At 36.2% G+C, this 24241-nt stretch overlaps 1 protein-coding gene across 3 annotated transcripts in view; it reads right to left on the reverse strand.

The window, feature by feature from the left end:
• Positions 1-3527: 3527 nt before the first annotated feature.
• The window catches only part of LOC129282810 (neuron navigator 2-like), a 30664-nt gene continuing 9950 nt past the window's right edge, over positions 3528-24241 (reverse strand). Inside the window, exons 3-17 of one of the 3 annotated variants that reach the window (XM_064113679.1) lie at positions 22840-22979; positions 21674-21694; positions 17988-18136; positions 17323-17473; positions 16622-16760; positions 15918-16060; positions 15188-15289; positions 14466-14634; positions 13999-14170; positions 13291-13401; positions 12483-12650; positions 11908-12223; positions 11425-11631; positions 10089-10171; positions 3528-7678 (exon numbers count right to left, since the gene is read on the reverse strand). In XM_064113679.1, the coding sequence (XP_063969749.1) occupies positions 10097-10171; positions 11425-11631; positions 11908-12223; positions 12483-12650; positions 13291-13401; positions 13999-14170; positions 14466-14634; positions 15188-15289; positions 15918-16060; positions 16622-16760; positions 17323-17473; positions 17988-18136; positions 21674-21694; positions 22840-22979 (2063 nt within the window). In that variant the 3' untranslated portion in view covers positions 3528-7678; positions 10089-10096. The remainder of the gene's footprint in view (positions 7679-10088; positions 10172-11424; positions 11632-11907; positions 12224-12482; positions 12651-13290; positions 13402-13998; positions 14171-14465; positions 14635-15187; positions 15290-15917; positions 16061-16621; positions 16761-17322; positions 17474-17987; positions 18137-21673; positions 21695-22839; positions 22980-24241) is intronic. The other 2 variants (XM_064113677.1, XM_064113678.1) reach the window with 2 other exon arrangements.

Below are 24241 nucleotides of genomic sequence, written 5' to 3' on the forward strand. Positions count from 1 at the left end.
ACACAACTAGTAGTACGTGTATCTTCATCATCTTTAAGCAGCATTTACTCTGGAAGAAGAGGAGGAAGAAGAAAAAGAAAAGATGAAGAAGGAGAAGAGGAAGAAGAAAAAGAGGAAGAACTTCAAGAAGAAGAAGGTATTGATGACTCAAATGTGAGAAAACATTAAAATACACATCTTAGGTTAGTTATATCAGGAAGTTTTAATGATTTTTTTTTTGTGGAAAGAGAAGGAGTGTGTGCAAAGTTGTAAGAAATATCATCATGAACAAGGACCTACCTCCATTGGTGTCGTGCACTGATCTGCGCACTGTCGTGTGGCGCCACGGCTCTGGCGAAATGACCATCATGCTTTCCGTAATCCATTTTGCTCACTTTGACAGGTTGATAAAACGATTTGAAGTCCCCCTTTTCAATGAATTCATCTTCACTTACTAAATGATGGTGTCTACGTCACCGACAATCTTGATGATGATGATTATAATGATGATGAACATTTTTATGGCACAATATTTATCCGTGAAAAATATTCAAAGGCGCCAGCTCCCCAATGTCTCACACATTATTCACACAGTACAGTTGCTGGAAAAGATGGGACTCTCGTTCAGATGAAGGTCTCTGTGTTATTACAATTTATTGATAGAAAATTCCAAAACGAGAAGCAACTGATGAAAAAGCTCTTCAAATAATCTATCCGATGTAGAGTTATTGATGTGATTCCAATATACAGAAATTCCATCTATTTTCCGACAGCTACTTAAAAGCAGCGAGTCGGAAGGAGCTGTAACTCTTGTAATTTTTGCAAAACGCATCAATGGGTTTCTACAGCGTAACAATGGGATTTTTAGCATTCCAGTTGGCACTGAACTTCCAGGCGCGCATGCAGCGTGCCATTCTTTTGCTCCAATGATTTTCCAAAGCCCAGGACATGTTTCAAATTTGTAAAAAGACTGGTTAAAGAGCGCTCTTGAATGTTTTTGTTCGAAATAGGACACCGACAAGTGTCTCGATTTGATCACTATGCCCATCTTATAATTTGTGGACGAGAGTTGATCAAAGAAAAATTAGATTCTTACAAAAATTATTATGAGTATGCTTCATTGATTTCGAAGTCCTGCCATTTGGGATCAACTTGCAAACTGATATTGAAAATAACCAGTGGTAAAATGCCAATCTTATTTTAATTAATTTTCAGTAGATAACGACAATCCATTTTAATTTTCTTTGCTTCTAAGCATTCATTCTTTCACCCGCTCTGAGTAAAATTTGTTGCCCCGTTATTTTCATAATGATAGATAAGAAATCTTGAAGGCGCCGTTGACTTGAAGAGATGACTAGATTATGATATTTGATCTTGCCAAGTCGACTATCATGATCCTGGGTGTCGATTTGAGTTCCTGCATGGTTGGGGGGATGACTGACAGAAATATTGTTCTCTATGGGGGATTTTTTTTTCATTTAGTTTGAAGGGGGGGGGGGGGGGTGTCAGTGGCATTACGGGTCTAACCTGTTTAGGGGGCCAGACATGGCATTAAAAGCAAAATGTATAATTTTGAAAAAGCTGCGACGGAGCGAGCAAAAAAGTTGACCATTTTAATACAAAATCTAATTTTGTGATAGATTTTGACATGATATTTAAAAATATATATCTTATTTCACCCTTTTCCCTTTCATTTCATTATTTTCTCCTTTCTTGGTCGTGAAAAATTATTGGGGGTCCATGGCCTCTGAACCCCACGTCTTTATGCCAGTGGGGGAGGGGCAGTTCTTATAAGACTGAAGTTTTAAGTATAATGTATAATGTTATTTCAACGAGACTAAAAACTTACAAGTACTGTATCAATAATGCGAGCGCGAAGCGCGAGCTCAAATTTAAATAAAATGACATGAAAATTAGTCATTGTTGGGACTCTTATCGGTTTTCATTGTTATATCCCTTTTATACACTCTTTAACATTTCAATTCTCGTTTCTTTTGTATTTTCTCCACTTATTTACAATAGCCGTTAGCTTTACATGTTTAGCTTTCTACAAGACTATACTTATAAGGACTATATCAATAATGCGAGCGCGATGCGCGAGCTCAAATTTTTCGAAAAATTGACCTGAAAATGGGCAATTTTGAGGACTCTTATCGGTTTTCATGATTATATATCTCTTTTATACACTCTTTTAGATTTCATTTGTATTTTCTTCTCTTATTTAAATCGAATAAACAAAAATGAAGTGATATTTCAAATGATGGTAAAATAAAGGAGGCACACCACATGCGATTAGTTGCGGGAAGGCCGACTCCTTTCTCATAGTTTGCCACTCTTTTACTTTCAGTTTTATTCTCTTTTCTCCCCCTTTTTATCGCTTTCTCACCCCTCTTTTCTCTCTCACTTTCTTCTTCACTCCTACATCTACTTGCTTTTCGTCTTTCCCTTTTCTCCTTTCCGTTTCCTTCTCTTTCCGTGTACCAGGGGTACTTTTTTAAATTCATTCCCCTATACTTCCCTTCTGTCTCTTGCGCCTTTTCTTTCTTTCTCTCTCTCTGTTCTTTCTTTCTTTCTCTCTCTTCTTTCTTCCCTCTCTCTCTTCCTTATCCTTCTTGTCTCACTTCTCTTTCATTTGTTTACCCCTTTCTATCTTCTTGCTTTCCCTCTGTCTCCTGCGCCTTTTTCTTCTTCTATTCTCCCGTTTCTCTCTCTTCTTCCTTTTTTCTCATTTCCCTTTTTTTCTCTTCCCCTCTATTCTTTGTTCTCTCTGTTCCCCTTGTGCTCTTAATTTCCTTCCCTCTCCCGCGCTTTTTTGTTCCTTTCGTTCGTCTCTCTTCTCCTTCCTGTTTTCATTTCTTTACTTCCTCTCTCTATCATTTTACTTTTCATTTTGGATGTGGGGAGGGGTCAAAGAGAGAAGTATTATTAGGAAAAGTAAACTAGATGAAGATGAATAGAAAGATTAAATACCTACACAGTCATATACTTAAGAAAAATGTATAACTTACACGGATATAGATAATTTTCTTTTGTAACCCCCCATGATATCAACGATCCATCCTTGACCACAATCACCATCATGAACATCATCACATTATCGTCATCATCACCATCATCACGAACATCATCATCATCACAAACATCAGCGTCATTATGAACATCATCATCACAAACAGCGTCATTACGAACATATTCACGAACATCGTCATCATCATGAGCATCACCCGTCATCATGAACATCATAATACTCACGAACATCATCACCATAATCATCATCAGCATCATTATCAATTCATCATCATCACTACCACCATCATCATCACCATAATCATCACCCATCATCATCATCATCACCACCATTACTATCATCATCATCATCATCACCATCATCATCACCATCATCATCCTCATCATCCCATCATGATCACCATTATCATCACCATCATCATAATCATCATCACAATCATCACCACCTAATTCAAATATCATTGGATTTTCATCCATTATGTAACTGCAATTAAAATAAGTATTACAAAATACACGCATACTGCTTTGAAATAGTTTGTTTTTATTGTGATTTGGGAGGAAATATTTACTTTTCAGCAAAAAAGTGAGAAGTACTAGATTTTACACAAAACAAAGAATCATCTTTAGAAAAATCACAATGATATAAACCACATCATAAATCTTGGAAACTCTCTTCCTTTTATAATATCTTTCTCTTTTATACAAAATTACTATATAGTAGTTGTCAAATTTTGCACTAGTTTTATACAAAGAAGAAAAGGGAAAAAATCACCCTTTCATTTACTCATGCATATAACGTCTTCATGAAAATCCGCAGTCCTACATTTCATTTAATGTATGTTTGTCACAAATCACTGAACATTAATTTAAAATCAAAATTAAAATTAAAATAAAAAAGTGAAATAAAAGTTGTTTAAAATTTATAAAAAGGCAGAATGCAAGAGAAAACATGTAAGCACAATTTCCTTGATCAAGCTAAGTGCGTAGACATATTTTGTACACATGTACACAAATCCATGTGCAGAGGATATAGACTTAAAAAGGATAAGTGCGCAAACAACTTTATTCATGAGATAACTAAAACATTCATCTCAAGTCGACCAGAACAGGAAACTCCTTGCTATAATAAAATGCTTTGCTTGTCAATTGTGTAGCCAGCTTTCAAGCAATCGTTCACTTATACATGTAATTTGTGTAACTACAGTGCATGTAAAAACTAAACAGACTTACAGTGTAACTTAGTATACATTGATGATCAATTCTTAAAAAGAATTAAGCCATAGATTGTAAAACAAATGAAGCAACTACAGACTAAATTTTAAAGAATTTGCCTGAAGGTTGGTCGGTCATTTTGACAACAATGAACTGGGAAAAAGCACTGCAGCATCATACATGTACATGTAGCATGGCAAATAGTTCTTTCGTTTTGCAACATATATGAATCACTTTCACATATTTCACCTATCCATTAGTTCAATTATTGTCTAACAGTAACAAAATACCACAAGATTTATATGGTATCATGCGTCTCTAGGAACTGATCATACCTACTAATAGACCTGACTGTCTGTGTAAAACTTTGTTTTATATCGAATAAAAATTGTTTATAATATAAAATTCTCAAAATTTCATAATGAAAGATTCATTAAAAAAAAAATTGCTTTGGCACAAAATGAACAAATACAGCTTCTCTTCACAAACATCTGTAAGTACTTTGAGGAATTATTTGTAATGCCATTCTTTTATTAATTTCCAGAACAAAAGATTTCCCTTCCAAAGAAATCAGGATATTTTGCATTTGAATTTTACTTTGAAATCGTAGAACTTAAAAAGAAAAGTAAATTAATATTAATGAAAATCTGACAATTATTTGGAACTTTTCTCAGAAACAACTGTCTGATAAAAATTCAATTCAAATCAATTTCAATTCACTTCCAATGACACGCAATTATAAAATATTAGGCAGGATTAAACAAAAAAAATACATAAATTCAGACATACATTTTTAATGAAAAATTTTAGATGAAAAATTAGAACATTTTGTTCAAAACCTTCAAAAAAATGAAGAAAATCAAGGATTCCAAGCAAAAAGCACCTTAATTATTCCTCATTAAAAAAAAATGAAATAGAAAAAAATAGTATTAAAAATCAACTTCGACGACAAATTGCACTGAATTGGTTCTATACACAAATACTGCAAAAACACATCAATAGAAATGATCAATGGCATTGGGGCCAATGGTGAAATGCTATTTTCACTTTACTGCCAAAAGGTGGTATGTCCATTTTGGAAATTACAGACCGTTTTACACCTGCTTTGCCGTCTTTCCGTTTCATCCTTATCCCACTTGGTCTAATCGTAGTTAATCTGCAACCAGTTCGTCTACTCGGCATTTTAGTGTAATTTCCATTTACTAATTATCACAGGCTATACCTATTTTTTGTATAGTATTCAGTTGTTAGACAATATTAAACCAAATGGGTGATATTCTAATTAAACCCAGGTTTAGCCCTAGTTTAACCTAGAATTCTAAACCACACTTCTATGGAGTGCCGGGCTTCATAATACTTCTTCCTTATTCATGGTAGTTATAATGTACCAACTAAATTAATAAAAATTCATAATTGTTCTTCCCATCTCACAATTCAACTAATCTATTGACAACTTTTTGCAGCAGTATATGAATAATTCTTGATTGGTGAATGAGTTGACAACTGGCACTCCATAGAAGTGTGGTCTAAAATAACCCCAGATTTAACTAAACCATGCTATCAGAACACCACCCAATTGGTTTGTGAAAAGTAGACCAAGTGAGCCATTGTTTCAACCTTCTTGCTCCAACAAGACAATTTAATTTCAATCGAATCATTTCAGCCAAAGAAAAATTTGTGGATAAAAGAAATGACATATAAGAAAATGCATCACATAGCGCTGGATTATGTAGTGGAAACTAACATTAAAGAGATGAACAATAAGCTTTAGGAGACACTATCCAGCGTAGTACAAACGTAGTACTTATAGCCAGTACTTACATGTAAGTAGAACTGAAACATTTAATAAGTAGAACATAGTACTTGGATCATAACATCAATAGTGACACCCTAAAATGTGTCTTTCCATTACAAGACAGACTAAGAATGCTGTATAAAAGATGTTTTAAGGACAAAATATTTACCCTTTTTCAGCTTAAATTAATCTCAAAGACAAAGCAAGCTCATGCTCGATCACAAATGAAATATATTTGCACATAATAGAGTTTGTAAGAAGCGTAGCATCTCACCATATCTCATCTAAAATAAATTAATATTTTAAAGTGCGTTGCAAAACATTATATACAATTACAAGCATGCATATAAATAGGTAGTACATTTCAGACCCATACGTACAAGTGAACGATAAAATATCTATACAAGAATTTAAATGGCATCAACTTTAGCTTTGCTACATTTTGCACAAATTTGAAATCATATAATACAAAATTATAGACATATATATTTTTTTTGTACACCATCAATGTGTGGTAAGCATGTACATATTACATGTATACTACATGACAAATTTGTCATAATGCACTTTTGTAAAACTAAATTTCATTAACATCGTCTATGTTTTGCAGAATAGCCTGCCATCACGTCTATCGATAAACGGTGCCATTCTGTCGTGTAATACTCTATAAACAATTCCTCGTCACATAATGCATATTTTTTTTTGCTGCACAATTTAATGATGATCTTGCACTTGCTTTTCTTGTCCGCATCACGCACAAACAATGGAGCAATATCTCTATGAAGCACTGAAAATTGCAAGCAATCTGATTGGTCTTCAGATCTATCCGGCAGACCTGATTGGTCCATTTAAAAATCACCTCCTACAATCAGTCGGTCCGTGGGCGGAGTCCCTGCTCCGTAAAGTATTGCTGAATTCGGTAGTAAAGCACTTCATCGAAAACGACACGAACAAACACACTCCACATCGAAATGAAAGAATGATATAAAATTCATAACATCACCACAATCATCACTCAATATCTCAGTATTCCTTGTTGCTGGAAGTAATATGTCATCAGTAACCTTAGTCTATCAGTCTGGCTTTCCATCTCTGCATAATACACACAAAATGAATGGATACTAGGCATCGCGTTGTACATTGTCCTAAGGCAAGGTCATTCAGGTCCATATATGCCTCACTACTACAGATGCATCCAACATTCTCTATACAGCTATGAAGTGACTGAATCTGATTTCTTGAAAAATATTTCGGAAGCCAAGTCACCATACCTCCTCAAGCTCAACGTCCCGCCGACTACGCCGCAAAACACGAATTATTTATTCCCCAAATTGCCAAGTCCAAATGAAGGCATTAGCTTCAGTTTGAAAAGTTCTAAACACAAATCATTCCCTTTTGCGTGGACGCTGAAGGCGTTTGTTGACAACACTCTCTTTCCAAGTCCATTGTTACTGGAAATCCAAGAGTACACTCATGTAGACCTAGGGCTTTACATCCTATCCACAGGGTGGGTCAAGATTGTGTGGGGCTGTGCAAGCTTCCTCAGACAGTGATTTCCACGGAGATGTCCTCGCTGCTCATTCCCATCGAGTCCACGCTGTCGCTGTCGCAAGAATGCGAGTTGGGACAGTTGGCCGCTTCTTGGAGTCTCATTAGCATGTTGAACTGCAACAAAAAAACAAATTATTAAAAGCAATGTCAATAGACTGCTGTCAGGGGTGGAGTCCAGGCTGGTCTAGGGGTGGGTGGCATTTTCCAGCCTTACCCTTAGCCCGGGTAAGGTTTATAAAGTCTACGGGAGAAAGTTTAACCCTGATGTCTCGTGCCTCGAAGCTCCGGACTGACTCTATGGATTAATCATGCCAAAGCCTCTGGAGTATGAGAACTCAATCTAGACATAAATTTACCAAGTTCAGCTCTCAAGATAAATCTGTACTGTAAACGCACAAAAACGAAAATTTAATCTCACTTTAATAACATTCGCCCCTATTAGCCCTAAATGTTCATACTGATATCTATAAATATATATAATCAATTATTTCCTTAATGAAAATAGATTAACTAATTTTTCATTCTTCTATTGTTATTTGTTTACTTATCTATCATTTACTAATTTATTGATTCACAGATTCAATATCTATATTCACAAATGTAAAACAACTACATAGGATCAGTAAATTGCACAAAATATAAAAAAAATCACTGACAAAAGTTTGACAATTAGCCACCAAAAATAAGTAAACAATCATAAACACACTGCGACAAAAAGTTGATACAGAATCCATCAAAGTTTACACCAAAGAGTTGACCAAGATGATATAAAATACAACAAAGAACATTGAAACAAAGAGCTGTACACTATCCAGCAATATCATACTGAAACAAAATCAAATCAAAAGATGAAATTGAATACACAAAAGTGCTTTGATAGTCTATGAAAAATTTGTGACGCTGATTGAAAATTGTTCCAAATTAAATATAGCACAGTAGTTTGTGGGTGCGTTGTAGGTGGGGGGGGGGGGGACAAAAAAAATGCAATTTGCTTGCGTTTTTCTGAAAAATGCCTCCCCCTTTTGAAGTGATTTTAAAACTTTTATAATCTTTCTTTTAAATCACATCATTTTCATTACTTAAAAAAAAAAAAACCCTGAAGAAATCAAATCAATACATTCTCTATACCCCTCCTCTGTGAGGTAATTGCATTTCACATACAAAGTAAGTGCTAGATACTGTACAAATCCATAGGAAGAAAATAAATATATCTACAGAAAATCATTTTTCTCGAGAAATAAATAAATCAGACTTTATAACGAAAGGAAAATAGCAGTCATAACACTAAAAACATCAAAACCAAATAAAATATCACTCTGAAAGATAAATTGTAAGTACAATGAAAGTTCTCAGGTATATACATAAGCGGTTGAAGCCAAAAATTGAGCACAACTTGAGGAAAGGGGCGTTGGATAGAAAAAGGGGTGCAAACATCTGCTTAAAATACAAGACAAAAAAATCTTAGGAACATTGACAATTGACTTGCATATAGAACATGCTTAATAATGAAAATAATGCACACAGTGTATTCACAAATCAGCAAATTATTCTTTTCTTTTTTTGAAAGGAGTTGAATTGAGTCTAAATATATTTCTTAAATATCAAGTCAAAGAAATCTTCAGTTGTGTCTGATCCTGGGAAAATATCAATCATTTAGACTATTCTTATTTTTGAAAGAACAATCACAAAAGTAATATTGAACTTTCTGACTTATATTGTCATTTTCTATTGTCCAAAACATTGGGCATGGCAAATAAAAGAAATAACATTTGATTTTGATCTGATTTACAGGAACATTTTCAGCACCTATTGGAATACAAATCTTGAATATACATGTACAGCTACAGAGTTTAAGAAACTAATTCATTTTTTTCAAGAAAACACATTTTGAACATCTATCGCACACAAATCGACAACATGCATAGTAAAGGATCCACCATAATACAAACAGCCACTAGAGAGTGCATACAAACTTTGATCCTAATTCCTAACTAAGGCCAAAGTCTAGCTACCGATTTCATAAAGACCTTAGTCATGATAACTTTGCCATAATGGTGTAATTACAATGGTAAAAGGGCTCAAAAGCCAATCAAAATAAAATTTTCCTTGGTAGTTACCATTATGGAAATCACTGGCGGGTCCAGGGGGGGGGGGGGGTTGGTGGCACAGCCAGCCCGTGCCTCTCCCCCTTTTGAGAAGCAAAATGTAATTTGTAATGTAAAAATTGCATTAAAACAAAAGTGTGTCCCCCTCAAAATATTAATTTTTGGTTAAAAACATTTATTTTCTTGTCAAATTTTTCCTTGGAAAAATGTGGCCCCCCTTTTGGAAAATCCTTGATAAGCCCCTGTTGGAAATATTATCGAACATGTAACTGGATGTCTTTATGAAATCGGCCCAGAACTGGAAATCTCTGAGACCCAGACTGGATCATTTTCAAGCACTATATGAATACACAAAACTGCTAAGTGTTTAACTATGTTTTTTAAACATTCAACCAGTCCCTCCATACATAGGGACCTACCCTGTGCGCTAAATGGTAGGGCTCTCACAACTACGTGGGCTCGAATAGCCCGATGCCTCCTGCAGATGCATGAGCATGCTTAACTGTTTGGAGAATAGGGGTGGGCAGGGTGAAGAAAGGTGGAGGGATTCAGATGGAAGTAAAAAAAAAAATAGTATGTGAACTTCATTTCCCATTCAATGCACATGATGTAAAAAATTTGGGGGTGTTTCACGATCTTGAATTAAATTATAAATATAATAATAATAATAATAGTACAGTTCTTAAATACGCATAACACCTACAGGTCTCTATGCGCGAGGAAAGCAAGAAATATGGTGAGAATTGTTAAATTTAAAAATTAGACATCAAATAATTATACATACATGTAAGATCAAAGAATATTAAACATGGATTGGACCTACATGTGACTAAGTTAAACATTCTGAAAGAGGTAGGTTTTTAAATATACTTTGAATTTCTCAAGCTGGGTAATATTTCTTAATGTCGGTGGTAGAGAATTCCATTGTGCTGGTGCAGCTTTTTGGAAAGCCCGATCCCCATATGATTTGGTCTTGACAGTAATTTCAGAGAGAAGATTTTGTGAGCCAGAACGGAGATTACACTTGGGTTTATGAATTTGGACAAGTTCTTGAAGATAAGCAGGGGCAATACCATGAATACATTTGAATGTTAATATGAGAAGTTTATATTAATATAAATTTAAATGCCTGGTGCACGTTAACACAAAGATTAGTGAGTGATCGTACAATTGGTATGTATGCTTGATTGCACATATTGATCTACATGATCAAGCATTGAAACCAACCCTAAAGCGCAAAGCTCTTAACTCTGTGATATAGGGCTAATATTAGTTTAAAACCAAACATCACTGTAAGGTGTTCCATAAATTGAATTTAAGGTCACAATATCATTTCTTTTTACCTTGAAATCATTCAAAAACCTTCAAGTGATTTTTGAAATTAATTTTAAGATTGATGACAAACATGGTACAAGATTGCCTTGGATTAGGGACAAAATATAATTGTATAGCATACATATTCTTGAAATATGTATAAAAAATATGTACAATAAGTGAAAAACGGATGAGTTAGTATTCAGTAAATCATACAACAATCAAAGTATGATAATATATCACGTTCAAAACTGTCATATTTTCTTATAAAAAATGCAAAATATACATGACAAATTATTCCTATGCATATTTATTCATAATAGATATGATCAGAGAAATTCAGCTTCCCCAAACCCTCATCATCATGAACTCATTAAAGTATGTCATTATTTCAATAAAAAATAAACAATTCTTGATGAATTTCCAGATAATTAAACTCACCAATGGGTCACCTTCGACCTCTCCTTGACCTTGCTGACCCTGCGTTGACCCCTTGAGCCCAGAGTGCATGCTGTAGCCATCAAAGCCTACATCCTCCGGTCGTAACCTGAGAAGCGAGGGCCAGTCCTGGGAGGAGCTTGCCATCCAGGGGTAACTGTCAATCACCCACTCCGCCGGGTCTTCCCACGATGCCTTGCGCCCGTAGAGCTGTCGAGAGATGAAAGGAAAATGTTAGGTGTTCAGATGGAATTGGGTGTCAGTGTTTTGTTGTGTCTGTGAAATTCAGTTTCATGACTTACGTATAATGATCCATTCATAGTCTGAAGCACATACTCAAGTTAACACTGCTATTATACCAAATTTCTGTTCTACTTGGCACTATCAATGATCTCAAAGTTAGTCAGCGGTGACAGTTTTCAGCAGACAAATGCTGATGAAGCATCCCACTTCCCATTTAAGACAATCTGCCTTCGAAGACCTTACCTGTAGTCCTTCCCTGACAGCCTCCAGGAGATAGGGCACGATGGAGTAGTTCCACAGGTCGGTGAACCAGACCTGAGACCCGGCCAGGTCGATAGGACAAGACAGGAACAACCTCGGTCCGATGGTCACGTCCGAAGAGCTGTGGGTCTCCAGGAACTTGTTGAGGTGTAGCCAGACCTTGGGCATCCAGTCCACCATCTTGATCAGGTCGTTGTTGCGGGTGTTGTGGCCGATCTCGTACTCCACCAGCTTCCTGCGGAGGTAGCGCCCCAGGAAACCTTTGACGGGCTCCATGTGGTTGGCACATAGCACCCATCTGGATGGAATCAGGAAGAGGAAGAGACGAGTTAGAAAGAAATCCAAAAGTGATATCACATCATTGAATACATAAGATAAGGAAAGTAAATACGAGTCGGCAAGACATTTTGCTGGCACAGTTCGTAAAAATTATGCATAGTTTATTTCTAAGCGAATACATAGTCATTGTTGAATTGTCTCCAAACTTTGAAACAGAGCATTGTGGGTTTGAATACCATCATAATCATAATCATCATCATCATTATCAAAGAAATTACCTGAAGTTGTGGTGGAGTTGTAGATTCGTTGAGGAGCAGGTCGCTTGGTTCATGGTGCCGATGATGTAGGGGCACTTCTGGTACTTGATGAAGCCGCTGAAGATGTCCCCAAGGGCACCAGCGTGATGTAGGTTGTCTAGGATCACAACCTGGGGCATGTCATTACCACTGCATGGACCAAAAAAAAAAAATTTAATTTAATATTACCTCTTTCCTAAAACATTTTTTTCTTGGGTAACTATACGGTCTTGTCCAGTGAAGGATACAGGATATTGCTATGGTGTTGAAAGACTCCAAGGGTCCGTTTCATAAGAGTTATCAAAACATGTTTGCAATAATAGTTTTAAAGCTACTGAAATCACTCAACTTGATTGGCTGATAAACTTGCATAAACTTGTCCACTTGATACAGACTTTGTGCATGTGTTATTATAACAATTGTCTTTATGAAATAGGCCCTGGATCTTTGGCAGTGTACGGCTCTAGTTGGATGGGGTAGTCCAAAAGGTCCTCCCCACTGTTGCCAATAGTTTCTCCATCCCTACTGTAGCCCCATGGTTTCTGCACCAGGACTTTTGCATCATCCTGTTCAAGTCCTAAGGTGATTTGGACATGACCATGTGGCCCATTCCTCACTAGGACTTGGAGGGAGTGACTTACTAGGTCCATAGGAGAGCTTGGGTGCCACAATAAATGTAAATGATATTTTCTCCCTGTTACAGATACTGGAGGCATTATAAATGAAACACCGTGTAGAGAATGCAACCAAGAAGTTGACTAATGATGACATTGAGAGACTGTTGACTCACCCTGTTTCACACTGCTCTGCTATCGATGATAAATATTGCTTGAGTTCCTTTCCGGATTTGTGATCAACGTTGAAGGTATTGATGGAGTCTGCTGTCACATCTTTCCCTAATCTGTAAGAGAGATATCATTTGGAAAGAAGAGAATAATATTATAAATACAGAGATGTGAAGCAGAAATCTGGGTGGTGTAAAGGCCTGGTCCCACTGGCCGACGGACACAAAACGTATTCATAAGGGATACAGCGGACAACCAAAATTTCGGGGTGGTTCCAATCGTTTTCATCCACTCCAGACAATGAACAAAATGGGCAATGCTCAAGAGCGTATGGAACACGTATGCAAAGAGTACACAACGGATACATAACGTTTTCCAATGGATGGCAAGATTCTTTTCCGTTTTACATCCTCTCTGCATCCGTAAGTGCAGTGGGACGGGGCCTTAACACAAAGCTAAGTGTTAAATTCATTTAAAGATTAAATCATCATCATCACCATCATCATCAACGCCACCTTCATCACCATCACCACTACTACCATCATCCTCCGCCTCATCATCATCCTCATCCTCCTCACCATCATAGTCATCATCATCATCATCATCATCATCATCATCATCATCACCATCATCAACAACGTCACTTCATCTTGTCAATGTTTCAAACTTATCTACAATGTTCAGGTGGGTTGTGTCTGATGCCCCTTACGTACCTGTGGACTATGTACTCTGCAAGTTTCTGTGCCAGGTACGTCTTTCCCGTCCCGCTGGGTCCGCACATGATGATCCGTCTATGTTCCATGAGAAGGGATACATAGCGTTGCATGATGGGCTTCGGGATGAGGGTCTCGAACACCAAGGAATCGCAGCTGTTCTGTAAATGATCTGAGGATAAAAGGGAAAAGAAACAATGAAGATCATTCGATTCTACTATTTGCTCATAGTCATGCTAAATTCGATTTCACGCTTATCCTTTCAGCTATCACAGCAGTCATGGTCCGAGAATATGCAAAATATCTTAGATTTCTGTGGTCGCAAGAGAATTGAATAAAGGAGAGTCCCCTGTACACTTTTTATTGAACCGATAAACATTTTTTTTTACTATGTGTAGGAACAAATTACCCTAAGCTCCCATGTTTCTTCTTTTCCCAGCTGGCTGCTGGTGAAAAATGGCCCTTACCTTTCACGAATATCCTGATGGAAATGTTTTCTCCGACGAGATACCCGCAGGGTAGAAGTTCCGGTGATTCCGATTCCTTCGTCCTCATGATCTCACCCACTACGTAGCACATGATGCTTTCAGAACTTAGGCCTAGGTTGGTCACGGGATCTATTCTTAGCACATACTCCTGAAGACATCACAAAGAAAGATTTCAAAGAGTATATAATCAATCGTTTGACATGTCCAGTGTCCATTTTTCCAATTTCAAACATCAATTCCTCCACAAAGATCATATGGACTGCACAGGAATATGCATGTATACAGAGTTGCCAACCTAACAAGAACATTTCAGTAATTTAAAAGCTGAAAATCAGTATTTTGGTGAGGAAATCAGTTATGTCAAATAAATAGCAAAGGGCAACATATGAAACTGAAACTTACAAAATCAGTATTTTACAATGAAACCATTAGTATTACTCTCATTTCAATACTAAATACTAATCAGTACAAGTTGGCAGGTCTGCGTATAGGACTACACTCAAAATTGTTTGCCAAGCATATTTAGCTGCACCCGTTATATTTTTAATACGATGGCACTACAAGAGCTAACCTATAAAGTGGATAATTTTTTCTTCATGATATATTTCCAAAATACAAAAGATTTTTATTTTTTTATTTTTACCACAACCGTGATCTTTAAAATCGGGTTCAAGATTGCTCCACAGGAGCGACGGACTTACCTTGAATATTCTCCTAACCACACTATCTAACGTGTCCCAATTCGTCTTGCTACTGATGCCTATCGTACCTATCAGAACTTCTTGAAGAGGTGTGGAGACCGTCTGTATAGCAATGACAAAAACAAGATAAGACAGTGAAGATTTTCCCCTTCAGCAACATCTCGTTTAAACAGATCTTAATTATAATCACAAAGGCCACATACAATACATTCTGCACACAACCGATCCTATATTTATGTTTACTCAACAAAACAATGAAAAAAAAAATGCATATGTCAATGGTTCATAAGCACTTTGTCCAGTTACATCCCTCTCCTTGTAATACAGTCTACATGTACATAAAAATACCAAATTAAACACCTTTTATCATGAAAAATACTTCTCAATCTCATCTCTCTCGCTTTGCATTTTCATCTCTATCATTTCACCATCCAACAGTCCTTCTCAGCACTAACCACACAGTAAACCGTAAATCTCTACCACCTTATCGGTACCACCAATACAAAGCTTCAAAGGTCATCGGAATAAAGTCATTCTAATTTCAATTTTTACTTGAATGAACTTTGAACTTTTTCTCACATTTCATCTCTAACACTTCATCATCCAACAGTCCTTTCAGCACTAAACACACAATGAACCGTAAATCTCTCCCACCATTACAAAGCTTCAAAGGTCACCAGACTAGAGTCATTCTTAGTTTAATTTTTACTTGAATGAACTTTGAACTTACTGTAGGCTGGGTCAACGGATCTTGAAGGCCTCCAAGTGCTACCGTGACGACGATACGTTTGCTGTTGCTCGTCATGCCGGAGTTATCGTCTAATAAGATATCAAGACTGCCATGGTCTGAATGGGTACTTAATCTGTGACGATCTGAAATGAAAAAAAACAAAAAAAATTATTAAATTTCATAAGAAAATTACATTAGGCAAATTGTCAAAAGTGTATGCCACATCTTTTAGCTACATGTACAATGCGTCTTTTGATTGCAGCTTTCCTGCAGTCACTATTGTTTAGTCTAGTGATGGTGATTAGTTGTAATGAAAAGATGCTTGTGGGATTCCTGCGGGAATAATGAAGTCCTTCCAATTAAAGCTGAAAAGCCTTCAATTATGAATACATGTACATGGGCCCGTATCTGCTTATTCATGGGGGCTATTCTTAGCTAGTTTTCATGTACAATGTAAGATTGCTTATGCAAGAACTTAAAATAGTTCTTAATCAATATGAAATGGTAACAGCAATTCATGATATTGATGATAATTTGAGAGACTTTCTCTTAAAGAAATTGCTTTCGGTGATTAATGAAATTTAGATTTATCCCACCAAGCCCTACGACTAATCTAATTTGGGCAGGGATCAATGGTAAGTGTGTCTTGTAGTGAATTCATATCATATTTGAAAGGTTACGATACTGATGAAGGAGTTTCTTACCGAGAGAATCTCTACTGAGTCTCTTTGATGAACCTAGTGAATTCAAGGAAGCTTGAGAAGAGTTGGCTTCTAATGATCTTCTGGATGAGACCTGCCTCTGTAATCTCTCGTTCTCTTGTTTTAATACACTCATCTCGTTCTGTGAGGATAGGAGAGAGAAAGAGAGATGATTGCAATTATCATGATTACCATTACAAACCACCACCACCACCATCATCATCATCACCATCATCATCATCATCATCATCACCATCACCATCATCATCACCATCACCATCATCATCACCATCATCACGATCATCATCACGATCATCATCACGATCATCATCACCAACATCATCACCAACATCATCACCATCATCATCAACATCATCATCATCATCACCACCATCACCATCTTCATCACCATTATCACCATCACCACCACCATCATCATCATCATCATCATCACCACCACCACCACCACCATCATCATTGCCACCATCACCACCATTATCACTACCCTCACCACCATCATAACTACTACAATAACCACCACCATTATCACTACCCTCACCACCATCATAACTACTACCATAACCACCACCCCCAACACCAACATAACCCACATCTTCGACATCGTCAACTATTCTCCTCTACCACTGCCACTATCTACACCACTACCACAACTGCCACCAAAAAAAAAGTATACACCGTCATACCTTCATTTTGTTCATAGCTTCTTTCAGCTGATCGAGTTGATGCTGTGAACTCAAGGCCTCTAACTTGACATCGGTTAACTTACTCTCCCTATCCCTCAGTTGCTTCTTGAGATCGGTGATCATTTCTTTACTCTCCGGCGAGTCATAGATCCTATAAGGAAATACAGACAAGAAAATGTAACAATCTAAAACAAAAATCAGTTCCTCCTTAAGATCGGTGATCATTTCTTTACTCTCCGGCGAGTCATAGATCCTATAAGGGAACACAGACAAGAAACTGTAACAATCTAAAACAAAAACTAGTTCCTTTTAAAGATTGGTGATCATTTCTTTACTCTTGAGCAATATATCCTAAGCATAAAGCAATATAGACAAGAAACTATAACAATCTAAAACAAAAATCAGTCACTCCTTAAGATTGATGATCATTTCTTTACCCTCAGGTGAGTCAGAGATCTTACAAGGAAATACAGACGAGAAATCATAACAATCTATAACCAACCTCAATAAATAAATGCTGGATTTTGAATTTCTTATACAAGACAAGAAATTATTGAAAAGCCTAAAAAAAATGAATAAGACTTCATCATGGGATTGTTCCCATATATTGAGACATAGCCGTCATATGCCAGAAATACATCATTATTATTATACTCCAAACTTACGCTGAGGTGGATGCGGACGTTTTAAGCTGCCCATTGCTCGGGATACTCCCGTTCGATAATGATACGTTACTCTCCATATCTTCCGTGTCCGTTATCGTACCGCTCATCTTCTTCTTACGAGTGAACGCTGCTCGGAATGAACTTCGGATCTGAAAAACAAAGGATGTGTTCACACAATGAATCTTAGGTTCACACAACAAGCCTGATTAGGGAACTTAGGCATATAAAAACTAGTGTTTTTACCCCAAAAAAAGCTTGATACCATAATTTAGATTGAAACAGGTACATTGTAAAAGGATAAAGTTTTTTTTAACTTAGTATTTTCAAACAGTTATGAATAAAAGTTTGTTGTAATTTTTCTTGTAAAACAGATTATTCAGAGCCGGAGAAAGACCTTCCAAAGTAGTCAGAAATAATGCAATGGGAAATAAATAAGGCAAAATAAATTAAAATATAATGTGCATTTTGTGTAAATTTTGTTTTTTTAATGTAATATTTTGTTTTAAAGGGGGGAAAACAAGTAAAAAATTGAATCAGTGCTGTACAGTTCTGGTGTCCCCTTTTAAACTATCATTTACTGAAAATACACCATCTGCTCAAAGCTCAACAAGCTTGAAAAATGTTGTCAAACATTTTTTGAATTCAGAAAAATATACTTTAAAAAATCATGAAAAATAGCATAGTGCTGTAATAGAATGCCACACGAAAACACACACACGCACACACAATGAATCAGTATATTATACAGAAGAGAAAAACACATTCAAACTATATGTATTGTCAAATGCAGGCGGCAGAGCAAGGACATATAATGCCCCCTTTCCCAACAACTACAAATCAAAGCCTCCTCCCCATGAAAGTAACACATGTTTATAAAAGTGTATAAAAGAATTAGATATTACTTAAATTCTACATGTGCTTCATATCTTCGAAATGTCACAAAATCATAAACTCAATATATTACTCTCTAAATGGAAAATATATATGTATTTGAAATAAGAAATATTGATAAACAGGCAGTTTAAACTCTAGTAGACCTATTAAAAGACAAGTGGAATGCCTCTGGCCGTCTCACCTGCATCACGCGATTCAATATAGCAGCAGTGCTGATTTTGAAAACTACTATAACTCGCACAAGATGTTCAGTGATACTTGGTTACTCTTATTTCCACGTTTTATGAACTAGACCAATACACTTATAGAGATATGATGGCAATTCAACAAATACCCCCAACGTGGCCAAAGTTCTTTGACCTTACATGACCTTTGACCTTGATCATGTGACCTGAAACTCGCACAGGATGTTCAGTGATACTTGATTACTATTATGTCAAGTTTTATGAACTAGACCAACACACTTTCAAATTTATGGCTGTAATTCAACAAATACCCCAATTTGGCCAAAGTTCATTGACCCTAAATGACCTTTGACCTTGATCATGTGACCTGAAACTTGCACAGGATGTTCAGTAATACTTGATTACTATTATGTCCAAGTTTCATGAATCAGATCCATAAACTTTCAAAGTTATGATGGTAATTCAACAGATACCCCCAATTCGGCCAAAGTTCATTGACCCTAAATGACCTTTGACCTTGGTCATGTGATGTGAAACTCATGCAGGATGTTCAGTGATACTTGATTAACCTTATGTATAAGTTTCATGAACTAGGTCCATATATTTTCTAAGTTATGATGACATTTCAAAAACTTAACCTTAGGTTAAGATTTTGATGTTGATTCCCCCAACATGGTCTAAGTTCATTGACCCTAAATGACCTTTGACCTTGGTCATGTGACATGAAACTCAGGCAGGATGTTCAGTAATACTTGATTAACCTTATGGCCAAGTTTCATGAACTAGGTCCATATACTTTCTAAGTTATGCTGTCATTTCAAAAACTTAACCTCAGGTTAAGATTTGGTGTTGACGCCGCCGCCGCCGTCGGAAAAGCGGCGCCTATAGTCTCACTCTGCTATGCAGGTGAGACAAAAATGAATAAAGACTAATATAGAATGATTTTAGGTACTGTATATTTTTTTTTTTAAGTTGCATGAAAGACACACATCTTCTGAATAAAGTAAGAAAACAACTGTGAAAAACTGAAAATGCTAATTCCTCGGTTTATATGGAGGAGAATTTCATTATCCATGAATATACTGTACAATAATATTCTAAAAGCAATCAATTATAGAAACAAGTGGAATGCCTCTGGCAGTCTCACCTGCATCACGCGATTCAATATAGCAGCAGTGCTGATTTTGAAAACTACTATAACTCGCACAAGATGTTCAGTGATACTTGGTTACTCGTATTTCCACGTTTTATGAACTAGACCAATACACTTATAGAGATATGATGGCAATTCAACAAATACCCCCAACGTGGCCAAAGTTCTTTGACCTTACATGACATTTGACCTTGATCATGTGACCTGAAACTCGCACAGGATGTTCAGTGATACTTGATTACTCTTATGTCCAAGTTTTATGAACTAGACCAACACACTTTCAAATTTATGGCTGTAATTCAACAAATACCCCAATTTGGCCAAAGTTCATTGACCCTAAATGACCTTTGACCTTGATCATGTGACCTGAAACTTGCACAGGATGTTCAGTAATACTTGATTACTATTATGTCCAAGTTTCATGAATCAGATCCATAAACTTTCAAAGTTATGATGGTAATTCAACAGATACCCCCAATTCGGCCAAAGTTCATTGACCCTAAATGACCTTTGATCTTGGTCATGTGACGTGAAACTCATGCAGGATGTTCAGTGATACTTGATTAACCTTATGTATAAGTTTCATGAACTAGGTCCATATATTTTCTAAGTTATGATGACATTTCAAAAACTTAACCTTAGGTTAAGATTTTGATGTTGATTCCCCCAACATGGTCTAAGTTCATTGACCCTAAATGACCTTTGACCTTGGTCATGTGACATGAAACTCAAACAGGATGTTCAGTAATACTTGATTAACCTTATGGCCAAGTTTCATGAACTAGGTCCATATACTTTCTAAGTTATGCTGTCATTTCAAAAACTTAACCTCAGGTTAAGATTTGGTGTTGACGCCGCCGCCGCCGCCGCCGTCGCCGCCGCCGCCGCCGTCGCCGTCGGAAAAGCGGCGCCTATAGTCTCACTCTGCTATGCAGGTGAGACAAAAATGGAACAGGGATCTAAAGATTTACGATCAACAGTACTAATTTAATCCCATGTTTCATTTTGTAGAGCTCAATGTAGCAAATTAAAATCCATGTCATTAACAATAAATGGCTGAAAATGTTTTTAGGATACAATATATGTGGTGCAAGCTAGTATATACGTGTATCTATTTCAAATGAACTAAAAAGAAATTATTAAAAAGATGTCAAGGTGAAAGAGCGTGCTTGCATAAAGGCAGAGCTCTGCTATACGATATGTTTGTCTTCTTTCTACATGTAGAAATAAACAAAATATTTAAAAAAAAACTGCAAAAATGTGAGATATACAAACTAAAGCCTAAAATGCAACTAGGAAAAGATTAATAAAATCAACTACAAAACTGATTAAGAATTAGAAAGAAAACAAACGTGCACATTGGAATAAACAATGCTGAACTAAGAATACCATTACAAAAAAAAAGAAAGAAAAAAAAAATACCATAACAAATTCACTCATTAACTTTAAATTACCTTTTCACCAGATGAGGATGTCTTTAAATGGACAAACAAGAAATTAAATAAATTCAGATTAGTTCTTTAATTTAATAATTACAATAATCTTATTTTTAGTCATTAAAAAGGAAATCAAATAAATTCAGATTAGTTCCCAAATTTAGTAATTACAACGAAATTATTCTTAATAAGTATACTTTACATGTACTCGTTTATATTTCTGAATTTCAAGGATTAATGGTATAATCAGTGAGCTTACTTGCATCACATTGCTTTGAATATTCATGGAAAATTAAAACTTTATTTGAGTATTTCGCTTCATTTCCTTCATCAAATCTTGAAGACGTAAGATTTTCCAAGTTGACCTACAGTTATATTAAGAATTCAAGATGACATTTAAAAAAAGTTTTCACCAAATCTCTATACCATTAGTAAGATTAACTTAATTGAATCTTGTCATTTATCTCTTATTTTGACAGTAGGTATCATCTTTAAAAGGAATTCTGCAGGTAGCTTTTTCTATGAATCTTCACATTTCATTGGAGTCAAAATAAAGGGCAATGCAGGAGAGCTATATTGAAGACGCATAGTACCCTCATAGCGGGATTGGTTCATTTTCAATTGGTCTATTGCCAATTCGTCCAATTACCGACTCGTCTACTATCATTTTGGTCTACCATCAGTTTGTCCACTATCCATGGCCTAATTACCATTTCATCCACTCATCTTTTTGTCCAATAACCAGTTGGTCCAATGGCCATTTAGTCCATATACCATTTTGTCTAATAACCAGTTGGTCCAATAGCCATTTAGTCCATATACCATTTTGTCTAATTGGACTAAGTGTTAATTGGGCGAAATGAATGAAAATAAAATGGATATTAGACCAACTGGTTATGAGGCGAAATGGTCATAGACAAACTGGTGATTAGACGAAGTGATGATTGGATCAAATGGTTGTTTGACGAAATGTTGATGGACGAAAAGGCATTAGACTAAATGAAGGTAGTCCACGTGGTGAGTGGACAAGTTGACAATAGACGAGTTGGCAATTTAACGTGGGATTCCTGCCAAAAGGCATGCCACAGACTTTTGACAAGATGACTACACGTCCTTATAAAATCAGGCTGTAGGCTATTTCTCTTTGGGCAAAAAATGTGGAAGACCGTTGCGGAGAAACTTACCCAATTCTTCTTCTTCTTCTTCTTTGATTCCAGCATCTCGGTGTCTGTTACGGCTGATCCTACGCTAGACATGCTTGTCATACTAGCTAATGACGACATAGAATCAGTGGACATCTGACGGGTCATACGACCTTCTGTACCTAAACAAAACAAAACAAAAGAAAATACATAGTTTAACTTATTGTTGTACTTCTGATGGATCATACTACCTTCTGTACCTGAATAAAACAAAACAATAGTACAAATGAGATAATTTTCAATTACATGTATTATTGTACTTTTAATGGGTCATAAGACCTTCTGTACCTAATTAAAACAAAACACATAGTTTTTCAATTACAATTGTACTTTTGATGGGTCATACAACCTTCTGGACCTACAGAAAGCAATAGAAAATATATAGTTTTCAATTATTATTGGATTTCTGGCGGAACATACAACCTTCTGCCTACTCAAAAACAAAACACAACGTGTAGAATTTTCAATTTTATTTTTATTGTACACATGACAGGTCATATGACCTTTCGTACCAAACTAATTAAAAAACAATCCAAAGTACATAATTTTCAACTTAATCATCATTAGGCATCCGACATGCCTTAAAAATGAAACAGTACAAAATACATCACAACATTGTAATGGGATATTTGTTGAGCAATAATCTCTTATTGTTCTTATTATAATTTGCATGATATTCCCCCTAAAAACGTTGAACCCACAGCCAGACGTTACCCAATAGACGAATCAACCATTTACTCAATACTGTAATGTCACTGACCTCTAATTCATACATAATAGTGTGAGCGAGTAGCAGTAATTAATGTATAGGCCTACACAAACAGCATCAAGATATTGAAGATGGACAAAAGTACACTTCCAAGGCATCTAAAGTTTTTTTTCCCTTGAAAAAGGAGGTAATTACGAGACATCTTTGCTATATCCTCAGACTCGTATTGAATTCCCCGGTCCGTAAACATCGAGCCGTGGCCTCGCCGGCTGCGGAGCATGGCGGTGAATACGAAAACGGTTCTCATTTCCCTTGGCTCCCATAAAGAGTATGTGCATGCATGCCGGAGTAAAAGAAACCATCTTAAAAGTCACTGCAAGACATGTAATCCCCCCTACTTTGCTTTCTCATGTACTCGGCCAATCAATTTTTATTTTTCCTTGGATCTGGGATATACAAGATACCATCCATCTCCTGCAATCCATCCCACAACAACACGAAGTGTTGGTTTACCTGCTCCGCTACAATTAATAATCTAACATACAATGCACATACCATAATTTAGTTCTTATTTTTTCTCTCTTGTGAGGAGAAAGTTAGAGTTGAAAATAAATTGGAAAAACTTTCAGACTATATAGGACTGTGTATCACAGGGATTACACACGTAATGTAGGT

The sequence above is a fragment of the Lytechinus pictus genome, chromosome 19 (assembly GCF_037042905.1).
Source record: "Lytechinus pictus isolate F3 Inbred chromosome 19, Lp3.0, whole genome shotgun sequence".
NCBI lineage: Eukaryota > Metazoa > Echinodermata > Echinoidea > Temnopleuroida > Toxopneustidae > Lytechinus > Lytechinus pictus.